This window comes from Brassica napus, chromosome C7 (assembly GCF_020379485.1).
Source record: "Brassica napus cultivar Da-Ae chromosome C7, Da-Ae, whole genome shotgun sequence".
Taxonomy (NCBI): domain Eukaryota; kingdom Viridiplantae; phylum Streptophyta; class Magnoliopsida; order Brassicales; family Brassicaceae; genus Brassica; species Brassica napus.
Genome location: NC_063450.1, coordinates 31,175,467 through 31,193,414, shown reverse-complemented (window position 1 = coordinate 31,193,414; position 17,948 = coordinate 31,175,467). Strand labels below are relative to the sequence as shown.

Sequence of the window (17,948 nt, the reverse complement as noted above, 5' to 3'; positions counted from 1 at the left end):
GGCAACACGGCCGTGCTCGCCGGGCGAGCTGGCTCGTGTCGCGGCCGAGCTCGCCGGGCGATCCGTTGCGGCTGTTCGTTTTCTCGGCTTTTGAAGTTTTGACCGAGATTCGGTTTTTCTGAGGACTTTCGGACATCGATTCCGTCGTGACCGATTTTGACCCCAACAACACTGCTGCACACGTTGTATCCTCCAGCAACCCCATACCCTTTGGATAACTACATCTCCAACAGTCATTTTTCGAGCAACTATCAGGTTTATCTCTTGTCTATAACCTCTGAAACTGAACCCACGAGTTACAAAGTTGCTTTCCTTGATGAAAATTGGAGACTTACTGTAACAGATGAAATGACAGCTTGCGAAGACCAAGGTACTCAGACAGTAGAAATATTACAAAGCTGCAAATGGGTTTTTCGCTTGAAATTCAATGTTGATGGTACACTCTCTCGCTACAAAGCCAGATTTGTTGTTCTTGAAAACAATCAAACCGAAGGTGTTGATTATAATGAAACCTTTGCCCCGGTGGCGAAGATGGTAACTATTCCAGCATTTTTTCAGCAGGTTGTTTCTCTTGATTGGAAAGTCCATCAAATAGATGTCCATAATGCTTTTCTCCATGCTGATCTTGATGAGGAAGTATATATGCAACTTTCATCGGGTTTCAGAACTGACGACAAATCCAAGGTATGTCGCTTGCATAAGTCTCTTTATGGCCTAAAGAAATCTCCCTGATGCTGGTTCTCTAAGCTTACAACAGCATTGCAAGACTACGGATTCAAACAGAATACCTTTAGTTACAGTCTCTTTGTCTACGACACAACACATACAACACTTCATGTATTCTTGTATGTGGACTATTTAATAATCACGGGAAACTCAGTCGCTGCTATCAACACTTTTAAGCATTACTTGAACTCATGCTTATGCAATATTTTCTGGGTATCGAGGTTGCAAGTAATCATTCAGGGATATATTTCTGTTAGGGCTGGGCATTTATTCCGATACCCGAACCCAAATCCGAATCCGACCCGAAACTGAACCCAAATCCGACCCGAAACTGAACCCAAATCCGAACCGAAGTAGCAAAATACTCGAACGGGTTTTGTATTGAACAAGTTTGGATACCCAAACCCGGTCGGGTATATCCGAAACCTAAAGTAATACCCAAAGTCATCTGAACATATGTATACTTTAACCCAAATCTACATCTTTCATCCAATATGTAATAACTGGTTTCTCTTAACCGATTTTAGTTTAATTAATATTATCTAATCTATTAAAAAGGGAGTACAAATTTAAATTACCCCTTAGTTTTGCAAGTTATTTACAATGGTATGCCACTGAAGTTATTAATTAACCTACCTTTTAGGATTCTTTCTATTTTCCTCTTTAATTAATGCATTTCCAAAATAAAATTCCAACTAAAAACAAACATGGATACAATAATTAATAAATCTAACTTTTAGTATTATTTGTCTTTTCCTATTTTATTATATATATATGTGTTTGGAAATAATTAATTATATATATATCGTAATTAAATACATACATTATATGAGCATTTAGGTACATGTTCGGGTACGGATCGATTTTTTGGGTATCAGATTTTTAGGTTTAAAATTTAACTTTGTTCGAATATGATAAATTTTCGGACGGAGTTCGGACACGGATCATTCCGGGTCCAGATAGATTTATAGAAACCTAAAAATATCCAAATAATTTATGTGTTTAGAAATATCTTTAAATAATTTATAAAAAAATTAAAAATTAATACCCGTACACCCGTGCGGGTCAAGCTCTAGTATAAAATTAATACCAAATCACTATTTTTCCTAACCTAAACGTGTACATATATATATATATAAATGTATGTATCTCATTCTTAAACGTGAGAGATTAAGGCACCATCTGCATCTCCCATATTTCATTTTCTCTCTCTACAAGATCTTTTTTTTCTATAATACTGTTCTTCTCACGATCCGTGTAAGATTTTTCGGAGACATTAGTTGTTTTCGTCATCAACGATAACCACCATAAACGTCACTGTAACAATCGTAGCCACCTCGAACCATCTTGTTGTTCTTCATACGGAGGGGTAGTTTCCATCTATGGAGCTTTCCTTGTTACTCTCGATCGTGTTACGTAACCAAAGCAAGAGAAGGAACCTTTTTTTTTTTGCAAGAATTATGTGGTCTAAAATTTTTTTTATCAATAGTTCAAAAAAATAAATATCAAATGCTTTGTTTTTTTTTTGTTATATCCTAAATACCCGAACCCGGACTAAAAATACCCATACCCGACTCGAAGTGTAGAAATACCTGAATAGGTATTATACTTCTATACGGAAATACAAAACATCCGAAATACCCGATCCGAATCCGAACGGGTATCCGAACGACCACCCCTAATTTCTGTCAGCCCAAATACGCGTTAGATATCATCGCTGAAACCGGTTTACTTGACTTAAACCTGTCTCCTTCCCTCTATAGCAGAATCACAAGTTGACATTTGCAGCGGGTACTCTTCTCTCAGACCCTACATCATATTGTCATCCAGTTGGGAAGTTATATCTCTCCACTACTATACCGGAAATCTTTTACTCCATTCATATACTCTCTCAGTTTATGAGTAATCCACGAATAAATCACTGGGATGCAGCTCTCCATGTTGTCCGGTACTTGAATAACAGCCCTGGCCAAGGTATTTTGCTGGATGCCAACACTGAACTCAGACTTAGTGTGCGGTGTGACGCAGATTGGGGTGCATGTCCGATAACAAGTCGTTCACTTTGTTGTTGGTTTATCCAGTTAGGTGGCTCCCCATTGTCAATGGAAAAGGATGAAACAAGATAGAGTCTCACGATCATCGGCTGAAGCCGAATACTGTGAAATGGCAGACACAGTTAGTGAACTGATTTGGATCTGCGAACTCCTTCCAGCATTCGGTATAGACTGCTCTGCTCCAATAACTCTGCATTCAGACAGTTTGTATGCAATTAATCTTGCTGCTAATCCAGTCTACGATGCTTGTATGAAACATGTCAGTAGGGACGTTCACTTCATATGTGATGATCATTCGAGGTTTAATCGTAACAAAACATGTTCCTACAAAGTTACAGCTTGCAGACATCATGACAAAGGCCTTGGGACGTAAAAAGTTTGAAGATTTTTTATCCAAGTTGGGTGTTTGTAACCTCCACACCCCACCTTGAGAGGGGGTATTGGGCTGACGAGGACCATCTTAAGCTTATCATCTTTGTAATTAGGTTAAGTGGTAAATAACGTTGTACAACTTGTATATAAGGCTTTTCCTTCTATCGATTAATACCAAGCTTCTTTTTCACGACTTCTATAGGATCTTGACACTATTAATTTCTTTCTCACAACAACTTACTCAGTCTAACAACTTGACAAAGCTAAGATTTTTACGAAGTGATGTAAGCTTAACTGTAAAAGTACAATTAGATATCAGTGATGAAATCAGTAAGAAGAAACTAATAATACATAATGTGATTTGGAGTCTGGAAAGATTATTGGCTTTGGCTCAAGATCTTGAAACAAAAGTTGATGTACTACCAAAAATATCGACATACACAGACATGCTTTTACATTATCAGTGTCACCTCCATTATTAGTATCTAACATATCTTTACGATTTTAAAATTTATGAAATATAACTATTAGGAAATTAGTATAATTTCCATTACTTAGAGATGTTACCAAATCAGTTTAGGATATATTCCAATTCTGTTTTAGGAATATTGTCCAATTCTCTTGTATAAATATGATGTACGATACATTGTTTGTGAATAAGAAAGTCTTCTTAGAATTCTAAATACTCAATTTACATGGTATCAGGGCAGAAAATTCTGAGACCTATATTGTTTTAAAAGTTCGAGTTCATCGTGATGTGCCTGGAGTTTAAAGTTTGAGTTTCCAGAGGCTTTGTTCATTGGAGTGTTCGGTCGTGCTCGTTGTGTGACGATTTGCGATCATGGTTGAAGTTGATGAGTCTTTTGTGGTGTCTAAAACCAGAAACTCTGAAGGAAAAGGTGTTGATGTTACAACACCATATTTTCTTTATGCCTCTGATAATCCTGGAGCTATGATTATAGCGGTGGTGTTAACTAGAGAGAATTACAATGAGTGGTCTAGTGAGATGACGAATGCGCTTAGAGCAAAGTGGAAACTGGGCTTCATCGAAGGTACTATACTTAAACCTTCGATGAATGATCCAAACTTGGAATTATGGCACTCAGTCAACTCGATGATTGTGGGATGAATCAGAACGTCGATTGAGCCTAAAGTAAGATCCACAGTCACATTCATAAAAGATTCACACAAGTTGTGGGAGAATCTTCATACACGATTCTCAGTTAGAAACAAAGTGAGAGTATAAATTGCTTCCTTCATGTACGTGTAATGCAATTGCAGAGTTTGAGAAGGATAGAGAAGAGGAGAATATACACCAATCTTTCATGGGTTTGGATCACACTACAAAAAAAGTTCACATGGATAGCACATTGTTATAACACGTTTTGCTGAACTGCTATTGTAGATAAGTTTGAAATTTCTGTACTAGCATTAGATAAACGTAATGATAAAATTTCACTAAGCCGAAACAAAAATTGAGTTTTGGAGCCACGCATATTTCTTTAAGAGGGAACTAATTAAAATTCCTTTTGGAGCCAAAGCTTAGAAAAAATAGACAAATTATTTTCCATAGTTCTCTGTAAGCATACATGGGTGAGTAATCAATAATCTCATTACTCACCATCTCTCCCATCAGCCATGGCTCGTCACCACCTCAACCATGATCCCTTCTCAGATTCGTCTTCGCGGGTCTCCATCTTCACCGGACTCGCGACAACTACCGTGACGTTCGATCTCTCTTTCACCTTCTTCTCAACTTCAAATCGTTTTCTGGGTATTGTATAAGCTCCAATGATTATCGAGACTCATGGGATTGCTCAGTTCGTAGCGAAACTGGCCAGTAGTTAAACGACGAAGATGCTGAGATCAAGCCTCAAGTTCGTGTCTTTTGATTTGAGATGAGTGATGATGAACATTAAAGTTTCTACCTTTCTCTTAGATCGTTTAGGGATTTGAGCTTAAATTGACTCATGATTCTATTTGATCAGGATCCTGATCATGGCGTTTCTCCAAAGTATTCGGGTTTTGTTCCCGGGTCGAATCCTGGACAGTACGATGAACATATGAACCGTGGAGCTGGAATTTATGTAGTTCATGTTCATCAGTTTGGAGGACATTGTTGGGGTCAAAAATGGATACGACGAAGTTAACATTCAGATATCCGTAAAAACTAACATGAACATTTTTACGAAAAATAAATTTTAGAAAATATTTATTTTTACGAAGAATCTTGCGGAGAAAGCACGTTCACGAAACATCGGAGAAAGATCAAGGCCGCTACGTAGCGATTGGCCCGCACACGAGCTGGTCGCTACGTAGCGACCGAACTTCAGCCAAGCTCGGTCGCTACGTAGCGACCGATCGTGCGCACGGCTCGGTCGCTACGTAGCGACCGAGCTCTCACCAAAGCTCGGTCGCTACGTAGCGACCGAGCACGCGCACAGCTCGGTAGCGACCGAGCTCTCACCAAAGCTCGGTCGCTACGTAGCGATCGAGCACGAACACGGCCCGGTCGCTACGTAGCAATCGAACTATCCCAAAACATCGATACGACAAGAATCCATGCATTCTCGTCTACTCTTAAATGCTATCGCCCGTAAGCCATGGCTAAACCATTCTTTGTTTCTTATCACTCGAAGTCATCAGTCAAATTTTACGATAAAAACCGCGGGAAGTTCGTTTTTATCGAAGAAACCGTAAAAAACGTTTTGAGTCAAAGAAGGCCCAAAGAGACCTAAAACACAGCTCGAAGCCCACTTACGAATTCTTAACCAAAAAACCATAAGACTTATGACGGTTTATGCTTGGTTCGTAAGGCAAGATAAATGTCAAGTTTCCGCGGATAATTGGGAAGTTTCCGAAGATAATCACGAAGGTCGGGAAACTCGGAATATCTCCATTTTTGAGCTATGACGGCTTAAGGGCAGAAGGACAAAAGCTAAAACCGACTTTGGATGAGTATATAAGGAGTCTTAGGCGAGAAGGCACGGGGAGACGCAATACACAGCAAAACTTAGCACTTAGAGCAATTTAGGCAATTTTCCGTTTTTGTTATTCGAGCTGCGACACAATTAGGTTTAGCAGCCTTAGGGTTTTAGAACTAGAAATCTCGCCGACAGCTCTCGTAGCCCAGGCTCTTACCTTGTTGTAACGCTCAAACGCGAATGCGGAATAAGATCTACTTTGCTCTCTTTTCGATTTCTTATATTTTACCGTCTTTATTTCGTATTCTGATTGTTTGGCGTGTGTTATTAGCAGATATCTGGGACCATTGGTAAACTAGGGTTCTCCTACTTTCGTTATTTAAACGGAAATCGACAGTGTGAATTTTGGTTCCCACAGTTTGGCGCTAGAAGGAAGGGGGACACAGATCAATCTAACTCGCAAAAGCCACTCAACGATCAGAAACGATATGCAAAACTCGATCTGCGCGAACGTCATCTCATTCAAGGGGGGAGCAACGGTCGATCGGGCCAAACCTCGTAACGATCTCCTTGTTATTGAGTTAACGATTCGTGACATCGATATCGCTTAGGTATTAATCGATACTGGAAGTTCGGTTGATATCATCTTCAAAGATACTGATGTGTTGTGAGGAATCAGAATACTTTTACTTGTGAGGACCAAACCACAGGGGAACCAGACCTCTTCGTCGTCGACTGTTGGAAAATCCAAAGTTTTAGATGAGTTTGATTCTTGGTTAGATACGATTTGATTTTTCTTTATTTTTGTATTGCCTAGGTAAACGAGAATATATTCTACATTGTAATCTATTTTTTTAAAAAAAACATCAGAGCGACATTTCTTGTTTACTCTCTACTTGCTAGGGGTATGCTTTAAGTTCATTGCTTGGAGACTGAGCAATAGATAGTTGGAGCTAAGGTAAACCTTGTTAGCCGACCTAGCTATGGTTTAGCAATCTCTCTTGCAGCCTTAATCTTTCTCAGAGTGATGAAAGCTTCATTGTTCGCAATATCTCTTGGCACCCTTAGCTTTTCCCCGTTGGGGTGGTTATTTAACAAATTTAGATCTATAGTGCTTTTAAGGAAAAAGTAACTAAACCCATACATTGATGACTCACCTAGGCGCACCCCTTTCTCTTGCTCAGCCTTTTTGACAATGAAACCACCAAACAAGTCTCAGAAACAAATGCAGAGATGGACAAGATATTCACTTTTACTTGCAGTTGAATTTGTGAGACAAAGTCATATGAAATGAAAAGCACAACCCAACCAAACCATAACAGGATCAAAGTAACAGGAAAATAGACAGAGATACTGGCATAGGGGTTTTTTAGATAACACAAACAGGGATCGAACATTATTAAAGAATCTAATAGTCAATATACCAAGTCTCATTTGATTTACAGTGTAACACTCATCAACCTCACCTATACCAAATAAGTTATGCATACTACGTAACACATAGTGGTCTGCATATTATCGAGAAGTATTTTGGAAACAAAACATGGCTACTACACACCAACACACATAATTAGTTGGTAAAGTTAAGTATAAGCTTAATTGATGCTGAAATGATTGAATCAGCCGGTGTTCTCTCTGGTAGACTTATATCAGATGATTTCATAGTGATTTCTGTTACAGTCTTGAGATCCTACCCTGTGCTTGGTTAGGGACTGCTTATGTCAATGGTTGTTCCTGGTTATTTTGAATTTTCATGATCAACGTATTTTCTACTTAAGCCCACAGCTCAGGAATTGACAAAGCCATGAAATGATCTACTGATTGTGTATCTTTTGACTCTGCAGCTGCACTTCGAGTGGTATTGTGCTTGCCCTTGCCTTACTCAGCACTAAACACTTTCTCCATAGTTTCAATGCTGGGAGATTAGATTATTAACACAATTTATCTTCAATATGATTTAAAACAAAACTCAAACTGCTTAGTGTTTGGGCCCACCCGTAGGCAGAAACCCACCAAAAATAGGCGTATGCCACTTGGCGTGGAGAGCACACGGTATTCTTTAGTAAAAGGCGAAAGAATAGTTCGCTTTGTGCTCACCACATGGCTGCGTGACTTCTACCGCAGGAGTGTGAAATCTACTTATACAACAGTCTCCAGTACCAGCCATCTTAGCTTTCCGATGTGGGATATGGAAGCTCTTTGTTAAAAGGCCTCGTGGACTGTAGGTGATACTGGGCCACTGGAACGTTTTTGATATTAGTTTCGTAAAATACAAATAAATTAATACAGCACTTTGGTGATTACTACAAGTCTACAAAGGATTGCAATACCACTCTAGAACTAAGCATTTAGAGCTGGATAACCCACTACATCCGAGAGAGAGAGTTGCATTTGGTTCAATTATTTTAGACACAACATGGATAATTCTCATCATTTGACAAAATCAGAAAAGAACTTTGTCGTGGGCAACATGATGTGGAAGCCTAATGTATAGAAATTATGTGATCCGACACTGAGAGAAGATGAAGTAACGTCCAGTCCAAAACTACTCCCATTTTGAACATCTGATTCTGAGCAACGGTCATCACCTAAAAAAAAAGACAAAAACATAGCTAGCAAGAAAGAACGTAGAACATGAGTTTTAACTGAAAGTGCAGTACGGAAAATGAGTTTTTAATCATAACCACAGATAATTATAATGTTTTTACTGAGTATTAGATTGATGACACATGATTTACCCATGTATAATTTTAGACTTCATATATATAAGGTAACCGTGACCAAATTACTCAAGAAAAAGAATAAAATGAATGAAATTTCTAGTCATCATCTTCTTCATACATGATGCAGCAGCATAATACCTTCTCCGCCAAGCAACCCCTCTATGGCTTTCTTTCTAAGTTTCCTTTTATGGTTTTAACTTTTCTTTTAAGTTTTCCTATTTTTAGATGAGTTTGGAGATTTTGCCTACTCTTATGACTTATATAAGTCTTTGTAATATTGCTTTTGATAATCAGATTTGATAGTCTAAATTACAAGAGTTTCTCTTAAGCCTTGCGTTGATTCGATTAAATTCATCAATACGAGAGTCTTGCGTCGATTTGATTCAATTCATCGACACAAGAAGTCAGGTCTCTAGAGATTTAACCTAAATCCCTAAGATTTGAGCTGAGTTACCGTTGATACGCTGCGCCAATACATAAGCAACCTCTTAGAACATATGGAGCTTTACCAATTATGGTGACAAAAAAAGAGTGAGAATCGTAAATTCATCTTCGTTCCAAAACTTTAAACCATTTATAAGAAAATACATTTTTTCTTGTTTCTTTTCATTTTTCTAACTTAAAATATTATAGAACAAAGATATTTTATTAAATTAGGAAATGAACAATCTTCGTTGCTATCATTTTGTTTTCTAACTCTTTCCTTTTTGACCTTATTATTCTTTTATTGGTGACACTTAAAGTTCTAAACATAATAATGTTCAGTAGTCGTTTGTTATGAACTGTGAGATTCTTCACGTTTTGTTTTACTCTGTTTTTAAATTAATTTAATTGGAACGATTTTCTTTCGATTTTAAGATCAAGTTAGATCTCCACCCGCACAACCGCGCGGTTTTTTGTTTTCATTTATTTTTATATAAACATTTTGTTTTTAATTCTAAATTGGTATATATTATAATATATATGTGTGTATCAATTTTTAAAACATAATAAGTTTACGGTATATTTTTTCCATTGAATAGATTGTTTCAAACTTTCACATGTATTTGTATCTTCTTCTATATATATATTTTCGGATTATTATTTCATTATTCAAATCGTAACTATATATATAAAGATTAGAAAAATATTGTTTTACTGTCATATTCAAAGATATTGTAACATTTCACAAATTTAGAAAGTTTTTAAAAAATTAAACTTTTCGCTTCATAGATTTATATTATCGAGTATATAATTAAACATTTAGTTTTTGTTTAATTTTTAAAATAAACTATATAGTTTAAAATTTATTTTCATTGGTTTAAGGTAGTAAAGATTAATCATTGTTAGATAATATGATTTTTGTTATTTAAAAAAAAATCTTTATAATTTTAAAACTTAACATCGAAAAATATTTAAATAATTAACATATGGAGGTATAGTATTACAACATTAAATTATACTCCCTCCGTTTCAGATTACTTGTCGTTTTAGACTTCGGCACACAGATTAAGAAAATATTTAATTTTGTATATTTACTAGATAAAAACATCATTACCAATACACCCAACCATATTTCAACCAATACAAAATAGATTAAAATATAAAATCAATAAATTTGGCATTAAAATTATAAAACGACACTTATTTTGAAACAAAAATTTTACCCTATAACGACAAATAATCTGAAACGGAGGGAGTATATATTTAATTTATACTATCTATAAATTCAATGGATCATCTGTTGTTTAAATCCAATTATTGATAGCCCAATAAAAATTTCTGGTAAGCCCAAAATTTAAATGATAAGATTAGAGATTAAATGTAACATGACTCTGTAGAAATAGGTCAATTAGGTCCATTTTTTAAAAAAAATCACACATGAATCAGGTTGTGAATTCTGTTTTAATATATAAGATTTACATCAAAATTTCTATAATCATATATACACAATTTGAAATTTAACCTCTTATTTCAGTTTTCAATCCATGCATCATATCCAACAAAATTTCTTTTATAACAATCCACAATAAAATAAAATATATAAAAACAAATTAAGAAAAAAAACATATAGAAACCCAAATCAAACGACGAGTTTCAAACATACGAAAACAAGTCCAAGAGCCAACCCTAATCCAGCCTTCATCTCACCGGAGCCAGACTTATCCGCAGGGCCGGCTCAAGGACAGGGGCCAGCAGTGCATCCGCCCAGGGTCCACGTACAAAAGGGCCAAGACCAACGTTCAATAGGGGCCCATATATTCCAATCGTTGAATAATTAAAGGGCCTTGTCTAAACTGTTCCAACCGAGTTCCTCTTTAAATTTTTAATATAATTGTTTGTCGGCAATGTCAAAGGAAAAACATCAAATTTATGTTCAACATATTGGGCTTTATGGACCATTGCGGTAGACGATAGTACATCATTTTTATAATTTTCTTGTGGATTTGGGTTTTATACACATATAAAAATAAATAATGAAAATTGAGTGATTTAATTTGGACCAATGAATAACTAAAGGGCATATTTTAAATCTCGCCCTAGGGTCCACAATACATCTGAGCCGGCCCTGCTTATCCGATGGAGCCCCTGCTTTCTCTTGGTCATCGGAGACATCAGGAGAATTTGATTTTGGACCAGGTGCCGCTGGTGAGACCTTGTTTTCTCCAAACATCTCCTCCGGCAACAATACCATGTCCACCACGTAAACCGCAAGAGGACGTTCTTTTCTTAATGCATTACTGACACGTGTTTCAACGAAACCGGTTGATACGTTGACTTGGTTCCCTTGACTGGTGAAATTAAGTCCATATACCGCGCCGTCTCGTCCTGAAGCTTGAGTCCTTACCGGGTTACTTACGGAGAGAAGATCATCCAATGTGTAGAACTTGGGACTAACATGGTAAAGAATGAGTTTGACTTGGTCGTCGTAGCTTAGTTTGTTTAGGGTTCCTGGTTTAAGGTTTTGGAAAGCGTTGTCTGTTGGTGCAAACACGGTCATGCCTTCTGATGAGCTGTTGACTTGGATGTTGATTTGGTTTCCGACTCGTGTTGTGTTTAGAAGATGGATAAAAGTAGCGAATTGACCGCCTTTTTCAAGGATCGCCGTGATGTTGGTCGGAGCGGCAGGACCAGGAGCTGGAGCAGCGGGCTGGGCAGTTATCTCCGTGGAGAGGAAGACAGCGGCAAGGATGAGGAGAGCAGCTAGAGTTAGATGAATGGTTGCCATTGCGTTTGAAGTTTTGAGTTTAATGGGAAGCAGAGGTCGAGAGTTATATGATTTTATATGGATGAGAAAAAATGTTTACCTATGAGTTGTGGTCTGGTTGTAATGAGATGGTATTGGCATAAGTTATCATTTGCCGACAAAAATCTGATTCTTTACACAATCATATATATGATTATGAATTTACTATTCAATATAGTTGTTTATCTCTTAAGCTATGTATGATTCCTTGTGTGATCACTTCTAGCTTTACCATAAATAACAAACACAACTGACATCAAAATTGTATAGAGTTGTTTTCCCCGATAAATGTAATATATTACTATTAAAAATATTTTTCAAAATACAAAAACATTTGTACATAGTTAGTTAACAACGAAATGATTTTTTTTCTTTTACCATTAATGTATAATATAAATATTTAGATCTTTGATAGCGTCTCATTTTTTCATTTTTTGTTTTATTTTTTAAGAAATTTTGTTCAAGTGGGCTAATGGTATTTTGTTTCTTATTTCAAATTTGAAAAAATACTTTCGCAAAAAATAATTTTAATGATAAACTAGTCTTTAATTTTAATTTTTCTTAAATAAATGACCTGTATTAAAATTTTCCAACTAATTATAAATTTTATACTATTACTTTCATCTAATTAATTTAAAATAATAAATATACAAAAGTATATTTTAAATATATTAAAAGTTTGCCATATAGATACGAAACATGCTTTTTTTGCTAAATTTATGTATGAAACATGCTTTTGAAGCTTTCTAATCACGATTTTTAATTGGGAAATAGTTAGTTTGTTTTTAGAAAAATATATATGTGATACATAGTATAATTGATTTGTATAATTTTACATAATATGACAATTAAGGATATTCGTGATCTTGAATTACCATTTGAAGTTAGTAGAGAAAATTCACTTCCAAAGGTTAACATTGAGCATGAAAATATTGTTTTCAAAAAATTCTGATTCCATTTAGGAAGAATCAAAGAAGGAAAAATTTTACTTTGATCATTTTCTTTCTTATAGATTCTTTTATCGGAAAAAAAATAAAAATGGCTAACTATGAAATTTCTCTTAGAAAAAATATTACTTCCTTTTTCCTTTAGAAAATTTTGAAAATAGTTCAATTTTAAAGGAAACATTGAAACCAATTATTGGATATGGTTTTAGGGTAGCAACCGAGACTAACCAATACCCACGACTAACTAATGGTTGGTGGGTACTTAGTTGTCTTACAGAGAAGTATGACTTGATAATTTATTATACTCGTATATATTACATTTAATATTAGTATAATTGAATTTAATAATGAAACGCTTTTGTTATTAACAAAAATTTAGTATTTTCTAAACTAGAAAAAAATTACTGTTTTTAATTAGGAATATATATGCGGAATTCAGACTTAATTTTGAGAGAATGACAGTTAACTAAACCATGTGTTGTAGTTGTAGATTTCTAAACTAGATAATCTATATAGAGATTACTAGGTTCGTCTATGGTGAACTATAGATACTACTGTGAATTAAATAGTGCATCATGCATTATGCATCATTAAGTGTCTTGAAACAAATTAAAAGTTGGGAGCGAACAATATTTCACATCATAAAAAAAATTATTTGATATCATGAAAATAAAAAAAAACTAAAATCATAAAACAGAAGAAATAATAATAATATAACTGAGACAAAATAATTACCTATAACACTGTATGTTGGGGTTGTGATACACGTTGAAGAAGAAGAAGAAACTGTAGTAAGAATAACATGTTTGTAAAAAGTTAAGATTTTTTTTGTAACAGAAAAAGTTAAGATTTTAAACAAAAAAATATATGGAAAACACGTTGTCAAAACATACTTTTTTGTTTAGTTTAGTTTTATTTGCTTTTTAATTGATTAGGCCAAATTCTTATTTTGTTATCTGGCCCATTCCATGTCAGCTTTGTAAGTTAAGATTTATTTGCATCATGCATATCTATCTATATCCAAAATACTGAACGTATACATACACGCGTAGACCGCACGTATGTGGTGTATGTGTTTGTATTGTTTTTTTTTTTTTTTGAACTGAAAATGTGTTTGAATTGTTGTATGTTGTAAAAGAAGAAAATGAATGGAGGGACAAAAGAACAAGGCTCGCTAAGTGACAGCCTGGGATTAACAAGTCGGCATGTCGTGGGAGTGGAAGACCTCCAACTACAAGGATAAACAGATAATATTTTATTCTATCAGCATAACAATTTGTTTTAAGACGTCATGGATCGGGCGATCTCTGGCAGAGAACGGGCGTTCCCTAATACATGGAACGGGCGCTCTGCGACATGGAACGGGCGTTCTATGCTGCATGGAGCGGGCGCTCCTGCCAAAATCCAAGAAATATGGAAAGTTTCATTTAACGTTTTCTTATATATACCTTTAGGGTTTTATCCTATTCTGTAGCACGAAGTGTATTCTGAAAACTCATCTTTATCAATAATAATACTCTCTTTACCGTGGACGTAGCCGTTAGTGATGAACCACGTTAAATCTCTGTATCTTTCTTTATCGTTTATCAATCTGTTAATCTGTATCTTCTCACATCCGTCACAACAGTTTTCAATTCTAAATTGGTATATATCATAATATATATATGAGGTGTGTCTATCACTTTTAAAACATAATAATTTTATCGTATATTTTTTATTGAATTGGTTGTTTCCTGATTAATTTTTTTGCTTGAAAAGGATTGATTGTTATTTAGTTCCTATAATGTAGCAATATTGTGTTATAGACATATTATTTAGTTCCTATAATTTAGAAAGTGAGTTATTTAAACTTATAATAATGATAAGATTAGAGATTAAAAGTAACATGACTTTTTAATAATAAATATATTAGGTTCATTTTTTTTAAAATCGCACATGAGTTAAAGTTGTGACTTTTGTTTTAATATATAAGATAATAATGTGCTTAGACTCAGTGAAGAGATGAATAAACTTAGGAATACAAATTAAGAGCTTGCTAAAAACGATAGAAACTACGAAAGCACAACTTTCTCGGATTATTTATATAAAGGTCAAACATTAATAAAAAGTTTACACTTCTTCCTTCACGCTTGCTTTCTTCGGATGGTTGTTGGCATTGTAAAACCGTCCAAATCCTTTGAAGGTTTTATTAGTTTCACAAGGTTAGGCCTCGCAATTTCCAAATGCATATTCCCAATTGAGAACTTCAGTGTCTGTAAGCAACACAGTTGCTGCTAATCAATTCCATCATCATCGTCTTCCTCTTCCACTACTACTTCCATCTTCTCTATGCTCTTTGTTTTCATCATAATCGACTTCTTTGTACTTTTCTTCTTCTCCTTGTTCTTCTCTTCTTAGGTTTGCTTCTTCTCTGATTGGTCTCGTAAGATCCCACCATAGGTTTATTGTTATGATATATTTTCTTTGTGCACGAGGTAGTATCTTGCAGAACTTATAAATTACAATCTCGAGGTATATTTTTCTTCAACCATTAAAATAGAGCACTAACCTGAAAAGAACTCCAACTCCATAACTGACTGCACTCTGTTTCGATAAAACAATATTTCTTTAAACACACAGTTTCTCATGAATAATTAAATGATGGAGCAAAGTTAAGCCATTGTATAGACTGGTTAGAGCTTTTGAGTGTTGGGGAGTGCAAAAACACTATCCAACCGTTCATAGCACAGTTAGCTACTCTTTATTATACAAAACAAATTGATTATATTTTCCCATTGAGGAGATGCAGAAGGAAAAAGGTTTTGTTTTGCAAGAAAATAATAAAAATGAGGCAGAAAGTGTTGTCTGACTTACAATGACAACTATAATCAGTATGGTATTATACTATGGATGGGTTAAGCCAAAACTGATCACCTCTGGCCAACTTCGTATCTATATCATCTTATTTGCAAATATATTCTTAATCTTATGATTGACTTTAAGAAGAAAAACAATAATTACATGGGGTGATAAAGCTAGTAAGCAATATCCGCTGCACCCAGTTCCAATAACAATTGATAGGTACATCAGTTCACGCTTCAGCTGCAAAAGAAAAAGACACAAAGCAATCATTCAGAGGTGACCACAAGAAAAATATTCTTTTCTGCCAACAATGTCTAGAAAAATTCAAAGCATAAAGACCTTAACAGAGTTGACTGAACCTAATGGCGATAGTTTTATGCGGAAGAGAAGAGATATACATATGGTAGTTGTCTGTTCGTATTAGCCAATGCTCATAGCTGCTCGTGGCTGCGGAATCGAAAAAGCTCAGTGGGAATATCCTTCTTCGAGTTTGTTGTTTCTGCGAAGGACGTTCTATCGTTGAAACGAATGGAGACTGGGGAGTCAGAGAGTGGGAAATTATTGTTGCTCCGTGTGACCTCAAATCCACTAAGCGAATACACAGAACCTTCACTGAGATGACGCCTGAAAGTATTGAGTGGATCGTCCCTTGGATAAGAGTTGACTGCAAGAGAAGAACATACCAAAAATTAACACAATCCGGGGGTCGCAAAATACGTATATAACAGTCATAAGTCGACGAGATTACATTCTCGTCAAGCAGGATCATGTCCACAATCATTAACTCTCGCGCCTTCTATGCTCTCTCTCTATATCCTGAAGAACAAACACACAAAGAGTGGCTAATATTAAGCTGAACTAGCATTTACCGTTTACATTAATCACACTTCAGAAGCCAAAAAGAATAAATCTCTAACCTCAGATCACACCGTTCGACAGGAGACTTGCCAGAGGGCTGAGCATGTTTCATGGCCATAGCTTTATATTCTTCGACTGAGGTTTTCGATTATGGTTGGACTGAAGGTTTATGAAGGGGAAACAAAGGGATGTAGAACGATACCATATCTCATTAAATAATGAGTTAAGAACCGAATTGAATCATTTAGAGTGGATCAACATCATTACACAGTAACGCCGAGTTGCAGAGACCGATGACTTTCCAGATGGGACGATGAAGGTGATGGAGGAGTCGTTGCTCGACCAAGCTAGGTTTGGAAGTTGTAGTGGGCTGTTGCTAGAACGGGCCATTGAAATTATTTTAGGCCCAATCGAATTGGTTTAATACCAAACGGAATTAAGAAGTGCCACGTGTTTATTTTCCCCCGATGGAGAGAAAAAACCGAATTTATTGTATTAGATTAGGCTGTTTGACGGGAAAAAGACATAGGGCGTGATTGGTGGAAAGTAGCTGAATTGAGAGTAAATGAGAGATAAAAAATAAAGAAGAAGAAAAGGTGAAAATATTTATCCAGCCGAGTTTATCTACATTTATGTAGAGTAAAATTGTGTATCATAAACAGTGTAAAATAGAGTAAATGGGCGTTAGATTCTTTTACTTGTTTTCTATCTGATTGGTGGAAAAGAAGAGTAAATGGGCGTTAAATTCTTTTACTCCAGTTTTGTTGCGCTATATGTGCAATACAGTCAGACACATAATTGGGTAAATAGCCAAATGCTCAATCTTATCTATACATACATTCTTTTTTTTTTTGAACTTTACATACATTCATACATTCATACATTCTATTTTATTAGTTCTGTTTTGCTCCCAAAGCCAACCGGTGTAATCTGTAAAAAAGAAAATAAAAAATTCTTAACTATTAACTGTGTGCAAAGTAACTCGTGACATTTTTAGAATTACATCATTTTTTTTACTATACTATTTTATCATGTCTCACTCTATTTGACGGTTACTAAAAAGTGTTATATTTTGTTTAGATATATAGTTTATAATTTTATTAAGTTCTAACTATTGTTACATGTTTTTGAACCTGTAAAAATCGTACTATGATCTATATTGTGTAGCTTAATATTACATAATATAATTTAATATTACATAATATTATATATTCTTTAAATTTTGATATTTGCGTTTAGGGTTCATATTTGGGTTAAGATTCATATTTGGGTTAGGG

At 35.3% G+C, this 17,948-nt stretch overlaps 1 protein-coding gene and 1 non-coding gene across 2 annotated transcripts; both read right to left on the bottom strand.

The window, feature by feature from the left end:
* Positions 1-8,067: 8,067 nt before the first annotated feature.
* On the bottom strand, positions 8,068-8,182 carry LOC125591037. The gene has a single exon (XR_007327024.1). It is a non-coding gene; the product is annotated as a U5 spliceosomal RNA (small nuclear RNA).
* A 2,592-nt stretch (positions 8,183-10,774) lies between these two features.
* LOC106444218 (fasciclin-like arabinogalactan protein 13) lies at positions 10,775-12,311 on the bottom strand. Its single transcript, XM_048763744.1, has 2 exons — positions 11,330-12,311; positions 10,775-10,939 (listed from the first exon to the last, which is right to left on the bottom strand). The coding sequence occupies exons 1-2, from the start codon at positions 12,005-12,007 to the stop codon at positions 10,862-10,864; spliced, it is 756 nt and encodes a 251-aa protein (XP_048619701.1). The 5' UTR covers positions 12,008-12,311; the 3' UTR covers positions 10,775-10,861.
* Between the last annotated feature and the right edge of the window lie 5,637 nt (positions 12,312-17,948).